This window comes from Delphinapterus leucas, chromosome 10 (genome assembly GCF_059928025.1).
Source record: "Delphinapterus leucas isolate spDelLeu-1000000601 "Yukka" chromosome 10, BTC_Dleu_Yukka2, whole genome shotgun sequence".
In the NCBI taxonomy this organism is placed as follows: domain Eukaryota; kingdom Metazoa; phylum Chordata; class Mammalia; order Artiodactyla; family Monodontidae; genus Delphinapterus; species Delphinapterus leucas.
The window spans coordinates 58,806,368-58,828,365 of record NC_143138.1 but is presented as its reverse complement, the minus strand read 5'-3'; the positions used below and the strand labels follow the sequence as shown (position 1 = coordinate 58,828,365).

Sequence of the window (21,998 nt, the reverse complement as noted above, 5' to 3'; positions counted from 1 at the left end):
GCATCTTGTTACCTTTCTAATACCTGAAAGAATTCCAAATTCTGTGAGACCCCCCCGGTCCTGAGGGATGCGGACATGCAGATGAGATCACGTCGGGCAGCTCGCTACACCTCGTGATGGGAAGGCGTTTGGAGTCAGGGGCTGGGACCTGGTCTCACAACACGTCCCAGGGGGTGCCAGCGTGCCGCAGCTTCCCTGGGAGCAGAATAGGACCGAGGAAGAAGCGTCTCTCGGCCCCGGGATGCCTGTGGTGTGTTAAGGAGTCGGTACCTTCAGCGTGTTTGTGTAGGAAGCACAGCAAATACCTGGACCAGTGGGCACACGGTTTAGGTGGGAGTCAGCCCATCACTGGGTCGGTTCAGGTTATTAACGCAGATCCCTGCCTGCATCCTTCCTTCAGTTGTGGCCCAAATGCCAGGGGCTGCTCATCCAGGGCACAGGCAGGGCGCCCTGGCTGGCGGGCAGTCGGGCGGGTCTTGGAAGGCAGTTGTTGGTACCACGCTTGGTCTCCCCGTTTATTTAGCTGACTCCATCTGCAAAGAGCCAGCCCTGTGGTGCCAGTTTTCGGCCTTGTGTTCTGGGATTGGAGGGGCAGAGATCACTGTAAGTGGCTCTTCAGCCTCCCTTAGGGTGGAAACATGTTTGTTTCCTGTTTTTGAGCCAGGCAGCTGTGTAAAGGGCAGCGTGGATCTGTGTCTGCACTACTGAGTTGCCCTCTGGTCCTTTGTTCGGCACTTTGATGATTTTCCTGGTCCTGAGCAGATGACTGCCTTCACACCTTGGGCCTGTTGGACACCTGCCGGGGCGGGGGTCAGCAGACCTGGGCTCACCCGGCTGTGCCCTTCCCGTGTCCTCCTGCCTGGGCCGCGGTGCTCTCGGCTGTGCACAGGAGAAGACAGTGGGTAGCGGAAGGAGCCACGTGATCCCGATGCTTTGTGCCGCGTTCTCCCCGTCCCCCGAGGGAGTTCACCAGCAGCCAGAAAGGTCCAGAGAGGAGGCCACGTGTCATCTGCGTGATCTGTGCCACAAGCTCAAGGGAAAATGCCGTCGTATCTCTTTTACGTTAGTTGATCACGTGAGGCTCACAGACCAGTTAGCAAGAAGCCTGGCGTCCCCTCCCTCCTGAGTGGTGGCGGCTCTGCCTCTGACCTGCCCAGGTATCCCAGGGGCTTTCAAAGGGTCGTGGGGCATGCCAGCGCCGGGTGTTGGAACTGGAAGGTCTCTTTGGTCCTGCGCCCCGTTGCTCCTCTGCCCCAGGTCCTGTTCAGGCCCAGGGGTGCCTATCCAGTGCAAGGGAGGTCCTTGTTGCTCCAGATCCCTGCCAGACCGTGGGGGCCCCCACCTGGCACCTTGGTGACGAGGCAGCAGGGGAGGAGGCTGGCTCTGCGGGGCTGTTAGCATCGGCCCCTCCTGGGGAGAAACCGGCAGGGCCTCTGCTCCCCTCAGTTCTCACACTCCAGAGCGTGCAGCGTGTGGCAGCGTCCATTGCAGGCATCCTCGAAGACGTGGAGCCCCAGGCCAAGCTGCCAGAACCCCGTTCCTCAGGCCTGGGTGGCGGCACCCGAGCATCCGCAGTGAACAGGGTGCAGGTGGTTCTCTCCTGGGGTCTGCGGCCACTCTCTGAGGCCCACTTGCTGATGCCAGCCTCACTGCCCACCCAGTGCAGGGCTTGGTTGGGGCCCCAGCTAGCTCGCAAGACCTCCTAACTTTGACTCTTAGGAGGTTGGGAGGAGGAGTGTCCCATAGCCTCCCCAGGTGCCTGCTTGTACAGACACCAGAGACCACAGACTGGCCTCTGGTCAGGATGCGCGGAAGCGCCTTCCTTCCTCTGCAGAGGCTGTGGCCCCTCGTGGTGGTGACGCAAGGGTGCTCCCAGGCTGGAGAGTCCTGAGGACACAGCTGCCCCGGCAGAGGGGTCATGTCTTCCCTCCAGTCCCTGGTGGCCCTGGAAGGTGCTGGTGGCTCCACTTCTGTCAGATCCCCTCTCTTCAGGCCACCCTAGGGCGGGGCATGGAGGGCAGTCCTCGGACTTGGCTGACCCGCCAGAAGCTCGCCGTTACCTGCTGCTTGCCCGGTGCCGGGGGCTGTCCTTGCAGGGCCGTGGGTTAAACCGGGTCAGGAAGAGTCTGGATCCCAGGGTTCTTGTTCTGCGGCCTTTGGTCTTCCATCTTCTTGTTGCTAGTTTCCTGCTGGAAGGAGGGCAGGAGCTCCAGGGTCAGGGCTGAGAGAGAGCTGGGGCCGAGGGCCTGGTACAGGCTGCAAGCACCGTCCTGGCAGATGTGGGCCACGCTGCTGTGAATTCCCCGAAGCCCCCTGTGCCTCAGTTTTCTCATCTATAAAATAGGGACAATAGGAGGAAACTGAGGCCCAGAGGGCGTATCAAGGAGGGAAGTGGCCTCCGGCTTCACTGTAGGGCTGGGTATCCCTAACCATTTGCTTCTAGTGTCCTCCCAAAAGTCAGCAGCATAAAGATTTGTTCTCACGTCTGAGCTCTGGAGCCGCTGGTGGAGAGTGAGTCAGTGTGGCCACCAGGGGGGAGAGAAGGGTCCACTGCCTGCCCCGCCGCCTGCAGCAGGCCCACCAGGCTGACCATAGAGAGCAAGGGGGCGCCTGTGTGCGGGGCACGGGCCCAGCCCCTGCCCCCGGAGGCCCAGTGACTGTCAGTGGCCCAGAACTGAATGTCATGCTGGTGGCGTGAGAGGGGATAGTCGGGCTGAGAAGTGAATTGGGCCAGGGCATACTGGCAATCTGTGGACTCAGTGACAGTCTGTATTTCGTGGCTTGAGGGAGGGTGGTAGTCAGGGGAGAGGCCACGGCAGGCAAGGAGCGGCGCTGCGGCCTGGCTCTGCCCCAGAGAGCGTCACGACCAGTGAGGGCCACCTCTGCGGCTGCACACGCCTCGTCTCGCTGGGACCCTCCCAGCAGGGCCAGCGGGACGGGGCTTGTGCCGGAATGGGGGCATCACCTGTCTCTGGCTCTCCCCAGGTGCTGAGGCTCTTCTCTGGGGACCTGCCCACGCAGCGGCTCCTCGAGAGCCGTCTGGTGACCGGGCTTGGGTCCAAAGACCTGGGGTCACTGCAGTGTGGGCAAGGCCTCACGCGCCCTGAGAACCGGGGCGGGCTGTGTGCACAGGAGACCGGGTTCCTGGCCGCCCGCTCCCTGCTCGGTCTGGAGACACTGCTGCCTCAGCCTCCTGCTGGCGCCATCGCTTTAAGCACCTTTTCTTACCCGGGCTTGGGCTCCTGCCTCACCTGCTCCAGGTAGGCAGTGCCTGCAGCTCTTGTCCACTCCACAGGGGAAGGCGGGCTAGGAACGACGAGAGGAGGGATCTCCCGCGGCCTGAATCCTCGGGGTGTCTGGGAGAAGTGGGGAGCAGTGCAGCTGAGTTGGGGGTGGGGCACGAGGACCCCAGGGCTAGCAGGGCAGCGGGGCGGCGGGGGCGGGAGCAGGCCGGGGGAGCGCTGCCGGGCATCCTCCTCACGCACGGGGGCCGGTGAGCGGTGGTGGGCAGTGTCATCCTGGGTGTCTCCCTCAGGCCGGTTAGGGTGACGAGGAACTACGAGACGTGCAGTGACGGACACCTTGGTTTCTTCCACCCCTGCTCCTGGGCACCTGCCACGAGCCAGACGCCACCGACTCCGAGCGCTGGGACACAAAGAGGAGTTCCGGGGGCCTAGCGGGCCTACGCGGCATCTCCTTCCCGCCGGCCTCCCTCTTGTCTCCACCTGACCGGCTCCCACGCCCATCCTCCTCCTCCCCGAGGCCCAGGAGCCCGCCCCAGTGAGGTGGGTCCCCGCGTCCAGGCTGACCCGGTCCCGTTTCCCCCGAGCATGACTGGCTTAGTCCTGGGTAAGTGACGTGGTTCTGCTGCGTCAGACTGAGGAAGGGCAGGGGGAGGCTTCTGGGAAAGACAGACAGTCGTGAGCGCAGGGAGCCCGGGGTCCGCACTGTCGCAGGGCGAGGAGGGCCAGCCTGGAGGGCAGCTGTGAGCCCGCGGGTGGGGAGGTGAGCTGATGGGGTCCACCCGGAACCCACCACCTCACACCCAACTGCACTCATGTGACTGGTCCCCAAAACCCGCTCTGGGGGAGACAGCTGGGTCCAAGGACCCACCTGAACTTTCTCCTTTCCCAGCAAACACAGGCGCCCAGGCTGGAATTGCAGGGAAGCTCTTGGCGCCTCAGGACTGGAGTGGCGGCTACCATTCCCTGGTGTTTTAAGACACAAGAATGCTCTAGAAAGTATCCATCGAGCACGGAACCACCAGTGAGTACTTGTGCCATGCAAGGCCTTAGACCAAGGGGGCAGGGCAAGGCTGACCACAGGTGTCCGTGCTGGCAAAGACGACAGTCTGTCTGGCAGCACCCACTGAACAACCACGCGGGGCAGATGGGAGAGGTGGGCTTCCAAAAACATGCGTGGAGCGGGCCTGCCGTGGCCACCCCAGTCTTGATGTGAAGGAGGGAATCGAGGGGCCGGGCTCGGAGCGAGGGACACGGGTCTAGACCTGCCCGCCGTTCCCGAGATGGGCCCGGTGTCCTGGCTATGAGGGCCCCAGTGAGGTGGGGCTGGCTGTTGTCTGGGGCAGTTTGAGCAGCTGGGGGGAAAGGAAGCCAGGCCTGGCCCAAGCGGGGTGGTCCCCGGGGCTGGACCAGAGCCAGGAGCCCGGAGGGCGGTTCCCGGGGGGCCGGGGGCTGCTGTGCTGGCAAGGGAGCTGCATCCCTGCGGGCACAGCCGGGACAGCCCCCCCAGTTGTGGCCCAGCCGGCCGGCTGTGCTGAAGGTAGCCCAGCGGCTCCTGCCGCACACCCCCAGGGAAGGCCCAGCGGCAGCAGAACCTCCCGAGGACCCCTGGGGCTTCCGCACACCTTGGAAGTGGCCCAGCCTCGAGGCGGGCCCGGGCCTCGGCTGCCCTGGCGGCTCCCCCTTCCACGACCCGGCTCGGAGCAGACGGGCTGCTCCATCCACACACGGAAGGAGGCGTCAGGCGGGCATGAGGCCTTTAATAGCTTGGTGACCTCTGTTCCGTGAATAAAGGGTCTGTGAACATAGAGCAGGACAGAGCCAGAGAGAGGCACCTCGCGTCGTCGAGCGTCGGCAACGCCACCTCGCTGGACGCCCCGCCTGCCGACCCGACGGGCCGACGGTCACTGTGAAGGCAACCCGGGGAGCTGGCGGTTCGGCCACGTGCCAGGCTGGGCAGCGGCGGCTCCAGAGCAAGGTCGGGCGGCGTGCGTGCGGGGCTCCGCGCGGGGAGGGCGCCCGCTGGCTCCACCGGCCCTCAGGGCGCCTCCTCCTTCCCGCCTTCCCTCCAGTCCTCTTTCAGGTTCTCGGCCACGTGCTTCATCTGCTGTCGAGAGAACACAGGACACGCGGAGTCACGTGAGGCTGGGTGGTGGCGCCTCAGGGGCGGCCCAGGCCCCGCTCCGGCATCAAGGCGCCGGCACGGCGGGAGTCCTGCTGCTCCAGTCCCGGGGCCCCGGCCGCCTCTGTGCCCTGGGTGCTGGACAGCGTGCATAGAGCTCTGCCCTGGGTACTGAACCAATGAATAACTCCTTTGGGATTTGGCTTAAAATGCACACGGAGATTTCTGATAACAGCTGTTTACTTATGGAGAAAACAAGACTCTGAGCACAAACGCTGCTGGTGCCCGGGTACCTGGCTGCCCCTCTTGGGAGCCCCAAACACCACACGGGCTGGACACGGTGCACACTCCCGCCGGCTTTTGGGGAGAGGAGGCTGGTTCACAGACTGCAAGTCGAACGCCTCTGCCTCCTGCTGCAACCTGCTTCCCTCCCCGAAGGCTCCTTTAGGCCTGTAGCATCTCAGGAGGCCCCCGTCACTCCGGTCAGTCCTCCTCTTTTCTAGCCTGTTCTGCCTTCCGCAGGGCCGTGCCGAGATGGGCTCCCGGCAGCTGGCCCCTGTCCATCTGGGCTGGGGAGGGGCCTGCCTGGGTCTGGGGGAGCAGGGTTAGGGGACGGCTCCTGATGGGGGAGGTGCCGAGTGGGGACGGGCTCTTCCCGCAGCCTCTGAGCAGGCCTAGAGCAGGCGCCCCTCAGCTGCGGGGTTTATGCGACCTTCAGCCTGACAGGACGGCAGAGACGGTGTGATTTAGTTCACAAACCTGGAGAAGCAGAACGGCCATGCCACCCGAATCCCCCCAGAAGTTAGTTTTTGCCTCTGCTACCTTTTCCGTCACTCATGTCTCCCGTCCTCTCACGAGCCCACTTTGACTGTCAACTACTGATGTAAAATGTAGTATTTCCCCCCAGATGCACTTCAGACTCTTGCAGCTGGTGTCATTTAATACTTACGAGACCTTTAAACATGTCTATTTATGAGAGACAGAAAGGGGGTGAGGCACAGAAGATGAATCTATTTCCTGATTTGACAAGTAACCGTAAGAAACTAAAAGCGGCATAAATTTAAACTAGCATCAAAATGAGGATACGACATTCCCTAGTTTGTCACAGAATCTACCAGCCACACTTGCCCTCCACAAGCCTTCGAGGCTCCCTGTGAGCTACAAACAGCCCCCCCTCTGCGTGCGTGGCTGCGGAGGGGGCAGCCCCTTGGCGTCAGGCCAGAGCGTCCCGCAGACCTCGCGGGAGGCTGAGGGGAGCCATCTGACGGGCCCTGTGCCCTGAATGACCCAGCCCCAAGTGACCTAGCTTTTCGAAGATGCCTCTTCTTTCAGGTCCCAGGTTGGGGGCTTGGCCCAGGCCGGGGAAGAGACTCAGAACCCACTGGGCTTGGACGACTGCCCACCCGCAGTGCCTGCCCTGCTGAGGGCAGCTCCTAAGGGTAGCGGTTCCTGGATGTCACGGGCTCGTCTACACTTAACTGCGCTGCTGGAAGCAAAGGTAGGAACCGGGGCAGGGATCACCCCGCCCCGCCCTCGCCCCCTGCCCCTCATGCAGTCTACACAGGAGCTCCTGTCTCCACTCGTGCCCTTTCCTCGCCTGTCCTGGAGCAAGGCTGCTTCTGAAGCTGAAGAGTGACAGGCCCCCAGGCCTCTGGGTCGAGCCAGCCCCACTCCACCCCACCCCCCCCCCCGGCCGTCCCATGGCTGGGTCCCTCAGGGCTCGATCTGCCTCACAGAGCTCTGTGATCCCCAAAGGCAACGTGGCCCGTGGGGGGCGGGAAGGCTTATTATGCCCCCATGACCTCTACCTGGCCTTCCTCAGCACAGTGCCGAGGCCCTGGGAAGTGGCAGGGAGCAGGACCAGAACTTAAGACCTGTAGCTAAAGCCCAAAGAAGAAACCCAGCAGCTAAGAGGAAACAAACTGCAACGGCCCGCCTGCCTGAGGTGAAGAGTTCAACTGGATTTGAGGTCAGTGAGCGACGCTGCAACCTTTCCTGCACAAACGGGGCAGGCCTACTCGGCTCCTGCCTGAAAGATGGGGTCAGATGCCATCTGGCCTCGAGACAGCTTGTCCTGGGTCAACCGGCCGCTGCCCACTGCTCTTGGGTCTGGATCCCCTCAGTGTGTGGTCATGTAACTTGTAATGCAACTGCCCCCTGCCCCAGCGAAGCTTTCCACATCCTCGCCTACTGGTGAAATGGTGGGCAGTGGCAGAACTAACTCCAGAAGCACGAAATTGCTGCTCTGAAGGAACCCTGGTGATCATTTGGTCCTGTGGTCACTTAAGGGTCCTGAGACCCTGTTAAATGCAGACTCTTGGTACCTCCCCGAGATGCTAAGATGCCGTCATGCTGGCTTGTAGAGGGACCCAGGACTCTCTGAACTTTTAGCAAGCCCTCGAAGTTTCTCCGTGGACAAACCCAGGGCGGGGAGTCACTGGTTTGCTGTCTGCCACCCTTCACCAGCACGCAAGCTGGCGTCGCGGGCCATGCTGGGCAGATCCAGGCAACCGTGTGTGCTCTGGCGGGGAGGCGCCGTCCCCTCAGGGCCTCACGCTGCCTCCTGCAGCTCAGCTCTTTGGCGTCTTCTCTTTAGCTGCCCCGCCTGGAGGGTGGGGTGAAAAAACTGGCTTCTTTGGGGATTCTTAAATCAAAACCTTATTAAAAATACAAGCAGGATAAAAGTCCTGACTTCTTCCCCATAAAAAGCACCAGAATGAAGAGAGAGAGAATGAAAGTTTCCTCAACTCATGATTCATTAAAACACTCATGCTCCAAATTACTCTTTAAAAAGCACAGACTGATTTTTGGCATCATTATTAGCAATGATTATACAGGTGGACCTTGTTTCACTGTGCTTCACAGAAATTGAGTTTTTTACAAATTGAAGGTTTGTGGCAATCCTGTGTTGAGCAATTCTATTGGTGCCATTTTTCAAACAGCATTAGTTTTTAATTAAGGTATGTACACTGTTTTTTATAGACATAATGCTACTGCACACTCAATAGACTGTAGTACAGTGTAAGCATAACTTTCATATATGTTGGAAAACCAAAAATTCACATGACTCGCTTTATTGCAGTGGCCTGGAACCAAGCCCAGGGTATCTCGGAGGTCTGCCTGTAACAGGAACCGAATCACTACGCGTGCTGGCCAAACATGCAGCTTAACCTGAGAAACGGTGAGTAACCAGATCCCTTCTTCCCTGTGGAGAAGTACAGAAGTGTGTTCTGAGACCTGCAGTCCTCAGACGGGGCTTCATCCTCCCGGGCTTGCAGCAGAGACTCTGCCTCGCTGAGCCCATAATCAGTTTTGGGATCCTTCCACTCACATCGCTCAGGAAATCAGTCCATTACAGTACTGCGCAATTTTCAGTCTGTTAGCAGCTATTCCATTACTCTTTCCCCCAAAGCAACAACCACCTGCCCAGAAGGACTCTATCTGGGCAGGTCTTGGCTGAGGACAGGCCAAACCTGTGCATTCATCTCTTCCTGTTTGTTTACTAGAGGCCTCCAGTCTCTGAGTGTGGAGCTGAGTGGCTAGAGCCAGGCTGAGGGCCTCTGCGGCCAGGCCATCTCATCCCACGACAGCAGCTCAAACATGAACTGGGTTCTCAGGTCAGTTCAGCTCAGCAACAGCACCTGGGGGACCAGGGTCCCTGAGTCCCGCCAGCCTCAGGTGCGCAGTCCTGGTGACAGCACTGCCATCACCCATCCCTCCTTCCCCTACCCCACTCCGTTCTGATTTAATGGGCTGGGGTGTGGCCTGGGGGTTAGCAAAGCTCCCCTGGATGATTCTATCGCACAGCTGGGGTAGAGAACCACTGCCTGGAAGGAAGCCCCGCCCACTGTGGGCGGGGCCAGCAGGAGAGGGCGCTTCCCTCGTGCACAGCTGTGCCCTCCCTCCCCATCCACCCCGGCAACCACAAGCATGTCTCCTCTATCCTGTCACTTGTTTGAGGTCATGTACTTAGAGTCAGGGCAAAATTAAGCAAGGGTCTGGCAATTCAGGTGAAAAGGGAAGTAGAGAACGGGCCTTTTGAAGTACCGCATTTTCACAAAAACGATTTTTGTCTGTTTGTTAGATCTAGAGGAGAGTTCCTCAAACACGCAGCAGGCTGAACACGTTCGGAAGTAACAGTTAAAAACGCCAGATCTGTCCTGGGCCTGGCGATGCCATCAGGCTCTGACAACCCCAAGCAGTGGGTGGAGGGGCAGCAAGGTGCAGGGACAGCACCAGCGGGGAGTTACATCCACCTCCTCTCCCTCTGGAGGGGTTGGTTCATTTTACCATTTGACAAAATGTAGAAGTGTGAGATTTGCTGACACCCAAACAGGCCAGCGCTCTGAATCCCTCACCTCCCACCCCGGCCAACTTTTCTCCCAGTCGCCCCCATCTCAGGGACCACTACCAGCCGGCTACTCGGACCCAAACTGCAGACGTCACCCTGGACGACTCTCTGCCCCTCCCCATCGGGTCCTGTCGACTCCACCTGCCAAGCACACCCCATTCCTCCCAACTCCTACCTTAGGGCTGTCGCACCTGCTGCACCGAAACCACCTCCCAAACTTTCCCACGCTTGTGCAAACGCAGCCCAAGCCGTGTTTTAAAACGGGACCAGAACATGCCACTACAGGGGTTTCCCAAAGACTCGAGATGAAAACTCAAGCCTCCACTTTTCTCTCACAGCCCCGCTGCCTCCAGTCTAGCTCCTTCTTCCCGCAGGCCCATCACCATATGCTTCGCCTGCCCTGCCACTGAGCTTTGCTCCTCGGCCTGTCTTCCCCCAGAGAAGCCGTCCCAAATCACTTACCCAGAGGAGTCTCCCGTCACCGTCACATCCCTTCATTTTAATTCCTGCACTCCACTCAGACCATCTGGTTTTTAATTGTCTATGTGAACTTTGTTTTTTTTTCTGCTTTAAACATTCTATCCCATCTAATACCTGGTCTCCTGACTCTGCCCCCAGGGCCTGCAAAAGCTCCGGCACCAAGTTGGTGCTCCACAGATACCTGTGGAAGAGCAACCAAGCACAGCTCCAAGCCTACAGCAGCAGCCAGAGATGACAGCTCAGCCGATAATCTCATCAAGAACAACACAGACAGGTAAAGCCTCCCTTCTCATGGGTGCGTAAATGAGACACATTCATGTTCTTGAAGTCAGCGTCACTTTCTGGACCATAAATGTGCCCGTCACATGTATAGGGTCATAGGAAACACACCGTAACATGGGCTGTATGTCAGAAGTTTCAGGATTTTGGAGTTCCAGATGGTTCCCTGCCCTGGTAACAGTGCAGACCTGGGTCCAGCCCCTCAGGATGTCACCCAGTGGAGATAGGAATCTCAGTCCCCCAAGCCCTCAGGGGTGGTTCTGGTGAAGGGAAGGTGGTATGCAGGTAGAGCTGGGTGGAGAGAAGATGACAGGGGAAAGTCAAGGGCCACCAGGGAAGTTGCCAGATCATCATCTTGGTCCCAGCTGGAAACCAAGACTCCTCCAAGAAGGTCCAAACCCAGCTCCCAGACCTGGTGGCCAGGCCCAGCTCACCCAACCAGTGAGATGCCAGTGTCCACGAGTTCATTAACTGCATGAGCTGATCCTGGGGAAGACAAATGTCAGTTCAACTTAAAGAAAATATCTACTTCTTAAATCATCTTTTGGGAGGAGGAGATCAAGGTGGCAGGGCAGAAGGACGTGGAGCTCACCTCCCCCCACAAATACGTCAAAAATACATCTACAACTGGAACAATTCTCACAGAACACCAACTGAAAGTGCTAAATGAAAAAGTGGAGGAAGCAGTCCCAATTAAAAGAAAAAGAGAAGTCGCCTGAAAGAACAAACAGTGAATACCAGCTGAATACCAACTGAAAGCGGGCAGAAGAGCTCATACAACTGAAGCTGTAAGAAAGATCCCCATGTAACCTGGTAAGACTAAAGGGCAAAAAGGGGGGGGGAATCAAGGTGGGACCTGTGCTCCTGGGAGGGAGCCATGAAAGAGGAATGGTTTCCTTACCCTGGGAACCTGCTTCGCCGGCTGGGAGCTCAGCCAAGACAGATAGGTAGCTGCAGGAGCCTGGAATTTGCCCAAGAGGAGTGTGCACAGGCTGGCTGGCTTCCACGCAGGATAGAGAGGAACCGACACTGACTGCTGCCACGTCACCACACTGCCCAGCCCAAGACACGCACTTACCGGTGTGCACAGTTCCTGGGTGCTGAAACTTGGGCTTCAGCGGACAGACTCGAGGAGGGGACTTGGTTTGGCTATTTGGACATAGCCCGAAGGGCCTAGGATGTGGTCCAGGCCGCAAATGGGGGTGTGTGTGGGACAGAGCGTGGGTCCGTCATGGAAGCCTCATTCACACCATGCTCACAGTGGGCACAGCTTCCGGAGCTCCCACTTTGTGAGTGTGCACGTGACGAAGGCAGGCAGAGCTGACGCACGCGCTCTGGCAGTAGAGGGTAGGCCGACTTTGTGGGTGTGCACACCAGGTGATGGGTGGTGTCACAGAGTTGCCTGTCCCAGCAAACAGGTCCTGCAGAGGAACACCCAGCACCTCCTTTCCAGGGGGAGTGCTCCAGTCTCACCTACCTCACACTGCAGCTTAGAACCGGACCTGGGGGCTTTTACTCCAACAACTGGGGAGCAAACCCTACCCCCGACAGGGCCGTGACAACCAAAGAGGAAGCCCCGCCCAATATCCAGTGCAGGCTCTGGTCACCACAGCACCAAACACACCCCTTATCAAGGGGACAGTGGCCAGCACGCTCTGAGCAAAGTCATGGCGGGCATCCGCACCAAATGTAGCCCTCGCATCAAAAATATTGGACTTACACAGTCTACAAAGGGATGCTCCCACATAAAAGCAGCCTTTCAAGACCACAGTACGTAACTGTTTCTCCTAAATTCTTAGCGTAAGAGAAATGAAAGTAAAATGACAAAGCAGAGGAAGTACTCCCAATTAAAAGAAAAAAGAAGTCCCCGAAAGAAAAAAACAATGAAACAGACCTCTCCAGTCTACCAGACCACTGAGTTCAAAAAGGAGGTAATAAAAATGCTGAAGGAATTAAGAAAGACTATCAGTAGAAATGGAGATCACTGTAACAAGGAACTAGAAACCATAAAGAGACAATCAAAATTAGACAACTCAATTGCCAAGATAAAAACCGAGCTAAAGGTAATAAATAGCAAACTAAATAATGCAGAAGAACGAAAAGTGATCTGTAAGAATAACAGAAGTCACCCAATCAGAACAGCAGACAGAAAGACAAATGAAAGCAACATACGAGACATATAGGATAATATAAAGTGTGCCAATCTACACATAATAGGAATTCCAGAAGGTGAAGAAAGGGAAAAGTGGATCAAGATGTATTTGAAGAAATTACGGCTGAAAACTTTCCAAACCTAAAGAAGGAAACAGATATCCAGGGACAAGAAGTACAGAGAGTTCCACACCAAGACATATAATTAAAATGGCAAAAGTTAAAGAGAGGATTCTAAAGGCAGCAAGAGAAAAAGAGGAACCCCCATAAGGCTATCAACTGATTTCTCTACAGAAACATTGCAGGCCAGAAGGGAGTGGCAAGCTCTATTCAAAGTCCTGAAAGGGAAACTCTGCAACCTAGGATACTCTACCCAGCAAGATTATCATTTAGATTAAAAGAAGAGATAAAGAATTTCTCAATCAAAAACTAAAAGAATACAGCAATACTAACCCTATCCTAAAAGAAATATTGAAAGGTCTTCTTTAAATAGAAATGAAGCAAGAACCTATAAGAAAGGGGAAAATCACAATAGGAAAGGCAAATATATAAAAGGATTGAAGGTCAGTTAAATAAGCCAGTACATAGATTAAAAAAAATTTTTTTTAATTTTCTGAATGTGATTACAACTACAAGGAACAGCAAATGGATAAACATGAAGATGTAAAATGGACATCAAAATGTGGAGAAGGGTAGTAGGATAAGGTACATCTTTTAGAATGTAGAGCTTTCATGGCTATCAGTCTAAAGCAAGTAGTTATAGTTATGGGTTACCATATTTGAAAACCAGGGTAACCACAAATTAAAAACATACAGTAACAGAAACATAGATCGATGGAACAAGATAGAAAGCCCAGAGATAAACCCAAGCACCTATGGTCAACTAATCTATGGCAAGGATATACAATGGAGAAAAGACAGTCTCGTCAATAAGTGGTGCTGGGAAAACTGGACAGCTACATGTAAAAGAATGAAATTAGAACACTCCCTAACACCATACACACAAAAAAAAACCTCAAAATGGATTAGAGACCTAAATGTAAGACCAGACACTATAAAACTCTTAGAGGAAAACATAGGAAGAACACTCTTTGACATAAATCACAGCAAGATCTTTTTTGATCCACCTTCTAGAGTAATGGAAATAAAAACAAAAATAAATGGGACCTAATGAAACTTCAAAGCTTTTGCACAGCAAAGGAAACCATAAACAAGACAAAAAGACAGCCCTCAGAATGGGAGAAAATATTTGCAAACGAATCAATGGACAAAGGATTAATCTCCAAAATATACGAGCAGCTCATGCAGCTCAATATCAAAAAAACAAACAACCCAATCCAAAAATGGGCAGAAGACCTAAATAGACATTTCTCCATAGAAGACATACAGATGGCCAAGAAGCACATGAAAAGCTGCTCAACATCACTAATTATTAGAGAAATGCAAATCAAAACTACAATGAGGTATCACCTCACACCAGTGAGAATGGGCATCATCAGAAAATCTACAAACAACAAATGCTGGAGAGAGTGTGGAGAAAAGAGAACCCTCTTGCACTGTTGGTAGGAATGTAAATTGATACAGCCACTATGGAGAACAGTATGGAGGTTCCTTAAAAAACTAAAAATGAATTACCATATGATCCAGCCATCCCACTACTGGGCATATACCCAGAGAAGACCATAATTCAAAAAGACACATGCACCCCAATGTTCACTGCAGCACTATTTACAACAGCCAGGTCATGGAAGCAACCTAAATGCCCATCGACAGACAAATAGATAAAGATGTGGTGCATATATACAATGGAATATTACTCAGCCATAAAAAGGAACGAAATTGGGTCATTTGTTGAGACGTGGATGGATCCAGAGACTGTCATACAGAGTGAAGTAAGTCAGAAAGAGAAAAACAAATATCGTATATTAACGCATATATGTGGAACCTAGAAAAATGGTACAGATGAACCGGTTTGCAGGGCAGAAATTGAGACACAGATGTAGAGAACAAACATATGGACACCAAGCAGGGAAAGTGGCAGGGGGGTGGGGGTGGTGGTGTGATGAATTGGGCGATTGGGATTGACATGTATACACGGATGTATATAAAATTGATGACTAATAAGAACCTGCTGTATAAAAAAATTAAATTAAAAAATAAAAAAAACATACAATAGATTCACAAAAACCAATAAGGAAAGAACTCAAGTGTAATACAAAAGAAAATTATCAAACCACAAAAGGAAAAACAAAAAGAAGGAACAAAGAAGAAATACAAACAAAATCAACTGGAAAACAAGGTTTAAAATGGCAGTAAATACATACCTATCAATAAATTATCTTAAATGTCTATGAACTAAACACTCCAACCAAAAGACATAGAGTGACAGATTGGATGATAAAACAAGAACCTACAACATGCTGCCTACAAGAGATCCACATAGATTAAAAATGAAGGGATGGAAAAAGATATTTCGTGCAAATGGAAACAACAAGAAAGCAAGGGTTGCAATACCCATATCAGAAAAAATAAACTTTGAAACAAAGGCCATAAAGAAAGACAAAGAAGGACACTATAAAATGATGAAAGGATCAATACAAGAAGAGACTATTATACTTGTTATAATATTGTTATTAATATTATATAATATAAATGCATCCAATATAGAAGCACATAAATACATTAAAACAAATACTAACAAACGTTAAAAGGAGAAAGTGATGGGAACACAGTAACAGTAGGAGATTTTAACACTCCACTGACATCAGTGGACAGATCTTCCAGGCTCGAAAAGGAAACAAAGACTCGAAATGACACAATAGAGCAGTTAGACTTAATTAATATCTACAGGACCTCAGTCTAAAAAAACCAGAGTACACATTGTCTTCAAGTGCACATGGAACATTCTCTAGGATGGACTACATACTAGGGCACAAAACAAGCCTCAACAAATTTAAAAGGACAGAAATTATTTCAAGCATCTTCTCTGACTACAATGGCATGAAACTAGAAATCAACCAGAGAAAGAGAAATGAGAAAAAAATGACTACATGGAGACTGACCAACATGCTACTAAAAAACCAATGGGTCAGTGATGAAATCAAAGAGAAAATTTAAAAATACCTTGAGACAAATGACAATGAAAACACAACCATACAGAATCTATGGGATGCAGCAAAAGCAATCCTAAGCGGGGAAGTTCATAGTGATACAGGCCTTCTTCAAAAAAAACAAGAAAAATCTCAAATAGACAACCTAAAAGAATTAGAAAAAGAAGAAACAAAAGCTAAAGTCAGCAGAAGGAAGGAAATAATAAAGATCAGAGAGGAAATAAAAGAGATAAAAAAATAGAAAAAAATCAATAAAAAACCAAGAGCTGTTTTTTGAAAGGATAAACAAAATCAACAAACTCTGGCCACCAGGGATCATCAAGAAGAAAAGAGAAGAAGAAAGGCTCACCACAAAGAAAAGGGAGGAACCAAATAAATAAAATAAGAAATGAAAGAGGAGAAATAAGAACTGATACCACAGAAATTCAAAAAACCATAAGAAATCATATGCCAACAAAATAGACAACCTAGAAGAAGTGGACAAGTTTCTTGAAACATGCAGTCTGCCAGAACTGAATCAAGAAACAGATAATTTGAACAGACTGATCGCTAGAAATGAAATAGAATTTGTAATTTAAAAAACACCCTGCAAAGAGAAGTCCAGAACTGGATGGCTTCACTGGGGAATTCTACCAGACATACAAAGAACTCATACCTATTCTTCTCAAACTCTTCCAAGAGACTGAAGAGGCGGGAACACTCCCAAAGTCATTCTATGAAGCCACCATCACCCTGATGTCAAAACCAAAGATACTACCAAAAAAGAATATTACAGGCCAATATCTCTGATGAATATAGATGCAAAAATCCTCAGCAAAATATTAGCAAACAGAATCCAATGACACATAAGAAGGATCATATGCCATGATCAAGTTGGATTCATTCCAGGGTCACAAAGATGGTTCGAAACACAAATGGATCAATGTGATACACCACATCAACAAAAGAAAAGTAAAAAACCACATGATCATCAATAGATGCAGAAAAAGCATTTGATAAAATTCAACATCCATTCATGATAAAAAATCTCACCAAAATGGGTACAGAGGGAACATATCTCAACATAATAAAAGCCATTTACAACAAATCCATGGCCAATATAATACTCAATGGTGAAAAGCTGAAAGGCTTCCTGCTAAATTCTGGAATGAGACAAGGACGTCCACTCTCACCACTTCTATTTGACATAGTATTGGAAGTCTTAATACAGTAATCAGATAAGAAAAAGAAATAAAACGGGAAGAGGTAAAATTGTCATTGTATGCAGGTGAAATGATACTCTATATGGAAAACCCTAGAGGCTCCACACAAAAACCATTAGAACTAATAAATGAATTCAGCAAGGCAGCAGGATACAAGAACAATATACAGGAATCTGTTGCATTTCTTTATACTGACAATGAAATATCAGAAGTAGAAAGTAAAAAACAATTCCATTTAAAATAGTGTCCCCCTCCCCCGCCAAAAAAAAAATCTAGAATAAACCTAACCAAGGATGTGAAAGACCTATATGCTGGGAACTGTAAAACACTGATAAATGAAATTGAAGATAATACAAAGAAATAGAAAAATATCCCCTGCTACTGGATTGGAAAAATTAATATTGTTAAAATGGCCACACAACCCAAAGCAATCTGCAGATTTAATGTGATCCTTATCAAATTACCCATGACATTTTTCACAGAACTAGAACAAATAATCCTAAAATTTATATGGAACCACAAAAGACCCAGAATTGCCAAAGCAATTCTGAGGGAAAAAACAAAGATGGAGGCATAACTCTCCCAGACTTTAGACAACACTACAAAGCTACAGTAATTAAAACAGCGTGATATTGGCACAAAAACAGACACATAACATCAATGGAACATAATAGAGAACCCAGAAATAAACCCACACACGTAGTCAATTAATCTTCAACAAAGGAGGCAAGACTACACAAGGGAGAAAAGACAGCCTCTTCAGCAAGTGGTGTTGGGAAAGCTGGACAGCCACATGTAAGTCAGTAAAGTTAGAACACACCCTTACACTACGCACAAAAATAAACTCGAAATGGCTTAAAGACTTAAATATAAGACATGACACCATAATGCTCCTAGAAGAGAACATAGGCAGAACATTCTCGGACATAAATTGCAGTAAAATTTTCTTAGGTCTCCCAAGGCAAAAGAAATTTAAAAAAAAAAAAAAGGGATCTAATCAAACTTATAAGCTTTTTTGCACAGCAAAGGAAACTATAAACAAAATGAAATGATAACCTACAGACTGGGAGAAAATATTTGCAAACAATGACTGACAAGGGCTTAATTTCCAAAATACACAGACAGCTCATGCAACTCAGTATCAAAAAAACAAACAACCCAATCAAAAATGGGCAGAAGACCTAAATAGACATTTTTCCAGAGACGACATACAGATGGCCAGCAGGTACATGAAAAGATCCTCCATATTGCTAATAATTAGAGAAATGCAAATCAAAACTACAATGAGGGGACTTCCCTGGTGGCGCAGTGGTTAAGAATCTGCCTGCCAACGGTTCCCAAGCCCTGGTCCGGGAAGATCCCACATGCCGCGGAGCAACTAAGCCCATGTGCCACAACTACTGAGCCTGCGCACCACAACTACCGAAGCCCATGTACCTAGAGCCTGCGCTCTGCAACAAAGAGAAGCCACCGCAATAAGAAGCCCGTGCATCACAACCAAGAGTAGCCCCCTGCTTGCCGCAACTAGAGAAAGCCCGTGAGCGGCAATGAAGACCCAACACAGCCAAAAATAAATTAATTAATTTAAAAAACTACAATGAGGTGTCACCTCACACTGGTCAGAATGGCCATCATTAAAAAGTCTACAAATAATAAATGCTAGAGAGGGTGTGGAGAAAAGGGAACCGTCCTATGCTGCTGCTGGGAATGTAAATTGGTGCAGCCACTAGGGAAAACAATATGGAGGTTCCTTAAAAAACTAAAAACAGAAATGCCATATGATCCAGCAATCCCACTCCTGGGCATATATCTGGAGGAAACCGTAATTTGAAAAGACACATGCACCCCAATGTTCACAGCAGCACTATTCACAATAGCCAAGACATGGAAGCAACCTAAATGTCCATCGACAGACGAATGGATAAAGAAGATGTGGTACATATACACAATGGAATATTACTCAGCCATAAAAAGGAATGAAATAATGTCATTTGCAGCAACATGGATGGACCTGGAGATTATCACACTAAGTAAATCAGAATAGACATATACCATGTGATACCACTTATATGTAGAATCTAAAATATGACACAAATGAACTTATCTATGAAACAGAAACAGACTCACAGACATAGAGAACAGACTGGTGGTTGCCAAGGGAGAGGGAAGGACTGGGAGTGTGGGATTAGCAGGTGTAAACTATTATATGTAGGATGGGTAAACAACAAGGTCTACTGTATAGCACAGGGAACTATATTCAATACCTTGTAATAACCTATACTGAAAAAAAGAATCTGAAGCTGTACACCTGAAACTAACACAGTACTGTAAATCAGCTGTAGTTTAATAAATAAAGTTTTTGAAACACCGCCTTTTGGGCCTGTGTTCTCCGCATATTTGGGTTTCAGATTGAAATTTCCAACAGTTAAAGGCACTTTAAAAGAAAACTTCGCAGGTATTTTGAGAATGCAGATTACTTTCAGTTGAGAGTGAGGGGCCCTGCAGCAGCCAGAGGCTTGCTTCTCAACCACCCTCAGGTGTGCACTTGTGCTGACGCTGCTGGAGCAGGGAGGCTTGCGCATCTGATTTAGCTACAGCCAGTCAGGGCTGTTAAGATCATGACAGATCTGCCAATGCTACAGGCCACAAAGGCGCACAGGTGGCCGCAAGGCACTAACAAAAGATGACAAAGCAAAACTGAGGAGAGGCTGACCCACCTCCCTGGGTTTGGGAAACATTATTAGGAACAAAAAGCCCTCATCAGAGCTGCTCATCACCGCTGTCCTTTCATACTCTACCAGTGGGTGCTAATATTTTCTCCAAGTTATGGGCACCCTAACATGTGATCCTTCCCATTTATCCAAAATCCACATGAAATCACTAAGTGATAAGTCTAACAAACCCCTCCTTGGGCTCCCCGGGCCTTAGCGTGGGGTGGACACACTCCCTACAGATTGTTTCCTGCAGGCTGTGGGGCTCAGGCAGTGTCCCCGAGTCCCTGTGCTTCATACACGTTCCTCTGTGCCAGCTTCATGGGAGTCTTGGTTACTGACCTCCCCCCTCCCCATTTCCTGCACTTCTAACCAAGCTCGTATGTCAAAAACCTCTTTTTCCTCTTGCTTTGTTGATATAACTTTTAATGTCTGTTACATTCTATTACCTGCATGTAACTTAATTTACAGTGACCACCACTTACATTACATACTAGGCGCTGTTCTAAACTATACATATACTAACTCATTTGCTCCTTGTAACCGCCCGATGCGAGGCACACCATTATCAACAATTTAAAGATGAAACTGAGGCACAGGGAGGTTGAGAAACCTGTCCGAGGTCACACAGCTCAGAGGAGGTTTGAGCCCAGGCCATGTGGCTCCAGAGCCCAGGCTACTAACCTGCGGCTGCCTGGCTCTTGCCTGATGGTGCGTCCGGACTCTGTGCTGGTTTTGGACTATTATAACATCACCCCATTATCCACTGGGTTCACCTGTGCTGTGAGATTCGGATTTGGATGGACCACACTTCCATCCTGTGAAGGTCTGCCTGTATTTTGGAAATTCTTGGTGAGGCTGAAATCTTGTCCTGTCCCACCTGGCTCAGACTTTTTTCTGCTTCAGCTAAATCTCTAAACCGAGGGAATCTGGCTCTAGAACACACCATGTTTACCCTATTCTGACCTTTAAGCACAAATTTAAGCAAGATTTTAAAAGTTGCCTAAAATTCTGGAAAGGAAGTTTAAGAGTTAATTAAAAAAAAAAACAAAACAGAAATCAGTGTGCGTATGTTTTAAAGAAAGGCTTCTAAAGAAAGGCAAAGAACAAGAAAGTGTGGGAAGTGTAGTGGGAAAGTTAGGTGGCAAAATCACAAGCACTTGAACAGCTAAAACATGGAAAAGAAAGCTAGTGATGGGTGAAGAGCTTAAGAGAGCAACTCCAACAGAGGGAAATGTAAAGAATGAGCAAACCTAATAAACCTGGCAACACGGTGCAATTTACTAAACACATAAAGAGGGAGTAGAAATGTTCAGGAATGATCCAGGAACAAGGAAGGTTACGATCAGCGACATCTCCTTGACTAGATGAGGAGAGAAAAGTGGTAACGGATGCTGCTTGAGAGGCAGCTGAGTTGAACGGATGTAATCTGGAAACATCCAGATACGAGAGTGGAGAATAAGAGTTGTGGGCTCTGGAGGGCCTTGAGGACATCCACAAAGGGGGACAATAGAGCAGTGGCTCGAGGCCAGGCTTCGGCTGACGGTGCCTTAACCCTGGCCACTCTGGGGCCCAGAGCAGTTGGTCCCACCGTGTAGGATCAGGTCAGAAGGCAGACGGAATTTGTATAAGAGAAGTGTAACTGGAAATAAAAAGAATCAGTGTCCCTAAGATCAAAAACAAGCTATGACTAATCATAAGGAAATAAAAATAATATAAATAAATAAATAAATATATATATATATATATATATATATATATATATATATATATATATATACACACATACCACAATGAATACTTCTGGAACATCACATCATGTAATGTGCATTGTGACCACAAAAGAAGGTGACAAAGGCAAGAGCGACGTGACAGGGATGACCCGAGATGGCAGGACAGAAAAGACAGACAAAGGCGACACCAATTCTGTGGAAGAAAGGGAAAAGAGCATTTCGTATTTTATCAAGTATTCATGTAAAAATAGTATAGTGATCAGTTTACCCCCAAATCAGAGGACTGATGACTAAGTTTCTTTTAAAAATTGAGTTACTTTTTTAAAGGCATCACTCAGTATAGTAACTAGATCTCTAGGTGTGATGTTATTTTGCAAACTGAAATGCAGGAGGAAATCCTCCGTCCAGGTTCTGCTACAATGTGGTCCTGGGCGACGGTCTATCAGAAGAGAGAGGTTGACAATCTGATATGTTACCATCAGCCCATAACACTGACACATTCATTGATGCTACCAGGACAATAACCCAGTTGTTGAGATCATCCAGATGACCAGTGGCATCTGTTCTGCAGGAAGTGCTTCCCGGACAAGACTTTCACAGCATCACATGCTCAGGAA

At 49.9% G+C, this 21,998-nt stretch overlaps 2 protein-coding genes across 7 annotated transcripts in view; one reads left to right on the top strand and one right to left on the bottom strand.

Annotated features, from left to right (window-relative positions):
- Positions 1 to 4,982: 4,982 nt before the first annotated feature.
- ANO10 (anoctamin 10) overlaps positions 4,983 to 21,998 on the bottom strand; it is a 236,714-nt gene continuing 219,698 nt past the window's right edge. Inside the window, exons 13-14 of one of the 4 annotated variants that reach the window (XR_016394704.1) lie at positions 11,553 to 21,574; positions 4,983 to 5,349 (exon numbers count right to left, since the gene is read on the bottom strand). Coding sequence is in view for 2 of the 4 variants with exons in the window: in XM_022553843.3 (XP_022409551.1) it covers positions 5,281 to 5,349 (69 nt within the window). In the remaining 2 variants the exon portion in view is untranslated. The remainder of the gene's footprint in view (positions 5,350 to 11,552; positions 21,575 to 21,998) is intronic. The other 3 variants (XR_016394705.1, XM_022553843.3, XM_022553845.3) reach the window with 3 other exon arrangements.
- Positions 5,125 to 17,929, top strand: LOC115804016 (uncharacterized). 3 transcript variants are annotated; one of them, XR_016394707.1, is made up of 6 exons: positions 5,990 to 6,165; positions 6,697 to 6,862; positions 7,187 to 7,333; positions 8,447 to 8,545; positions 8,871 to 8,981; positions 10,334 to 17,929. XR_016394707.1 is itself a non-coding variant. In XM_089919093.1 (5 exons), exons 1-4 carry the CDS (start codon positions 6,143 to 6,145, stop codon positions 8,537 to 8,539), a joined length of 429 nt encoding a protein of 142 aa, XP_089775219.1. In that variant the 5' UTR covers positions 5,977 to 6,142; the 3' UTR covers positions 8,540 to 8,545; positions 10,334 to 17,929. The 3 variants fall into 3 exon arrangements, 1 of the variants encoding a protein (XP_089775219.1); XR_016394706.1 differs by having other exon boundaries at positions 5,125 to 6,165; positions 7,187 to 8,545; XM_089919093.1 differs by lacking the exon at positions 8,871 to 8,981 and having other exon boundaries at positions 5,977 to 6,165.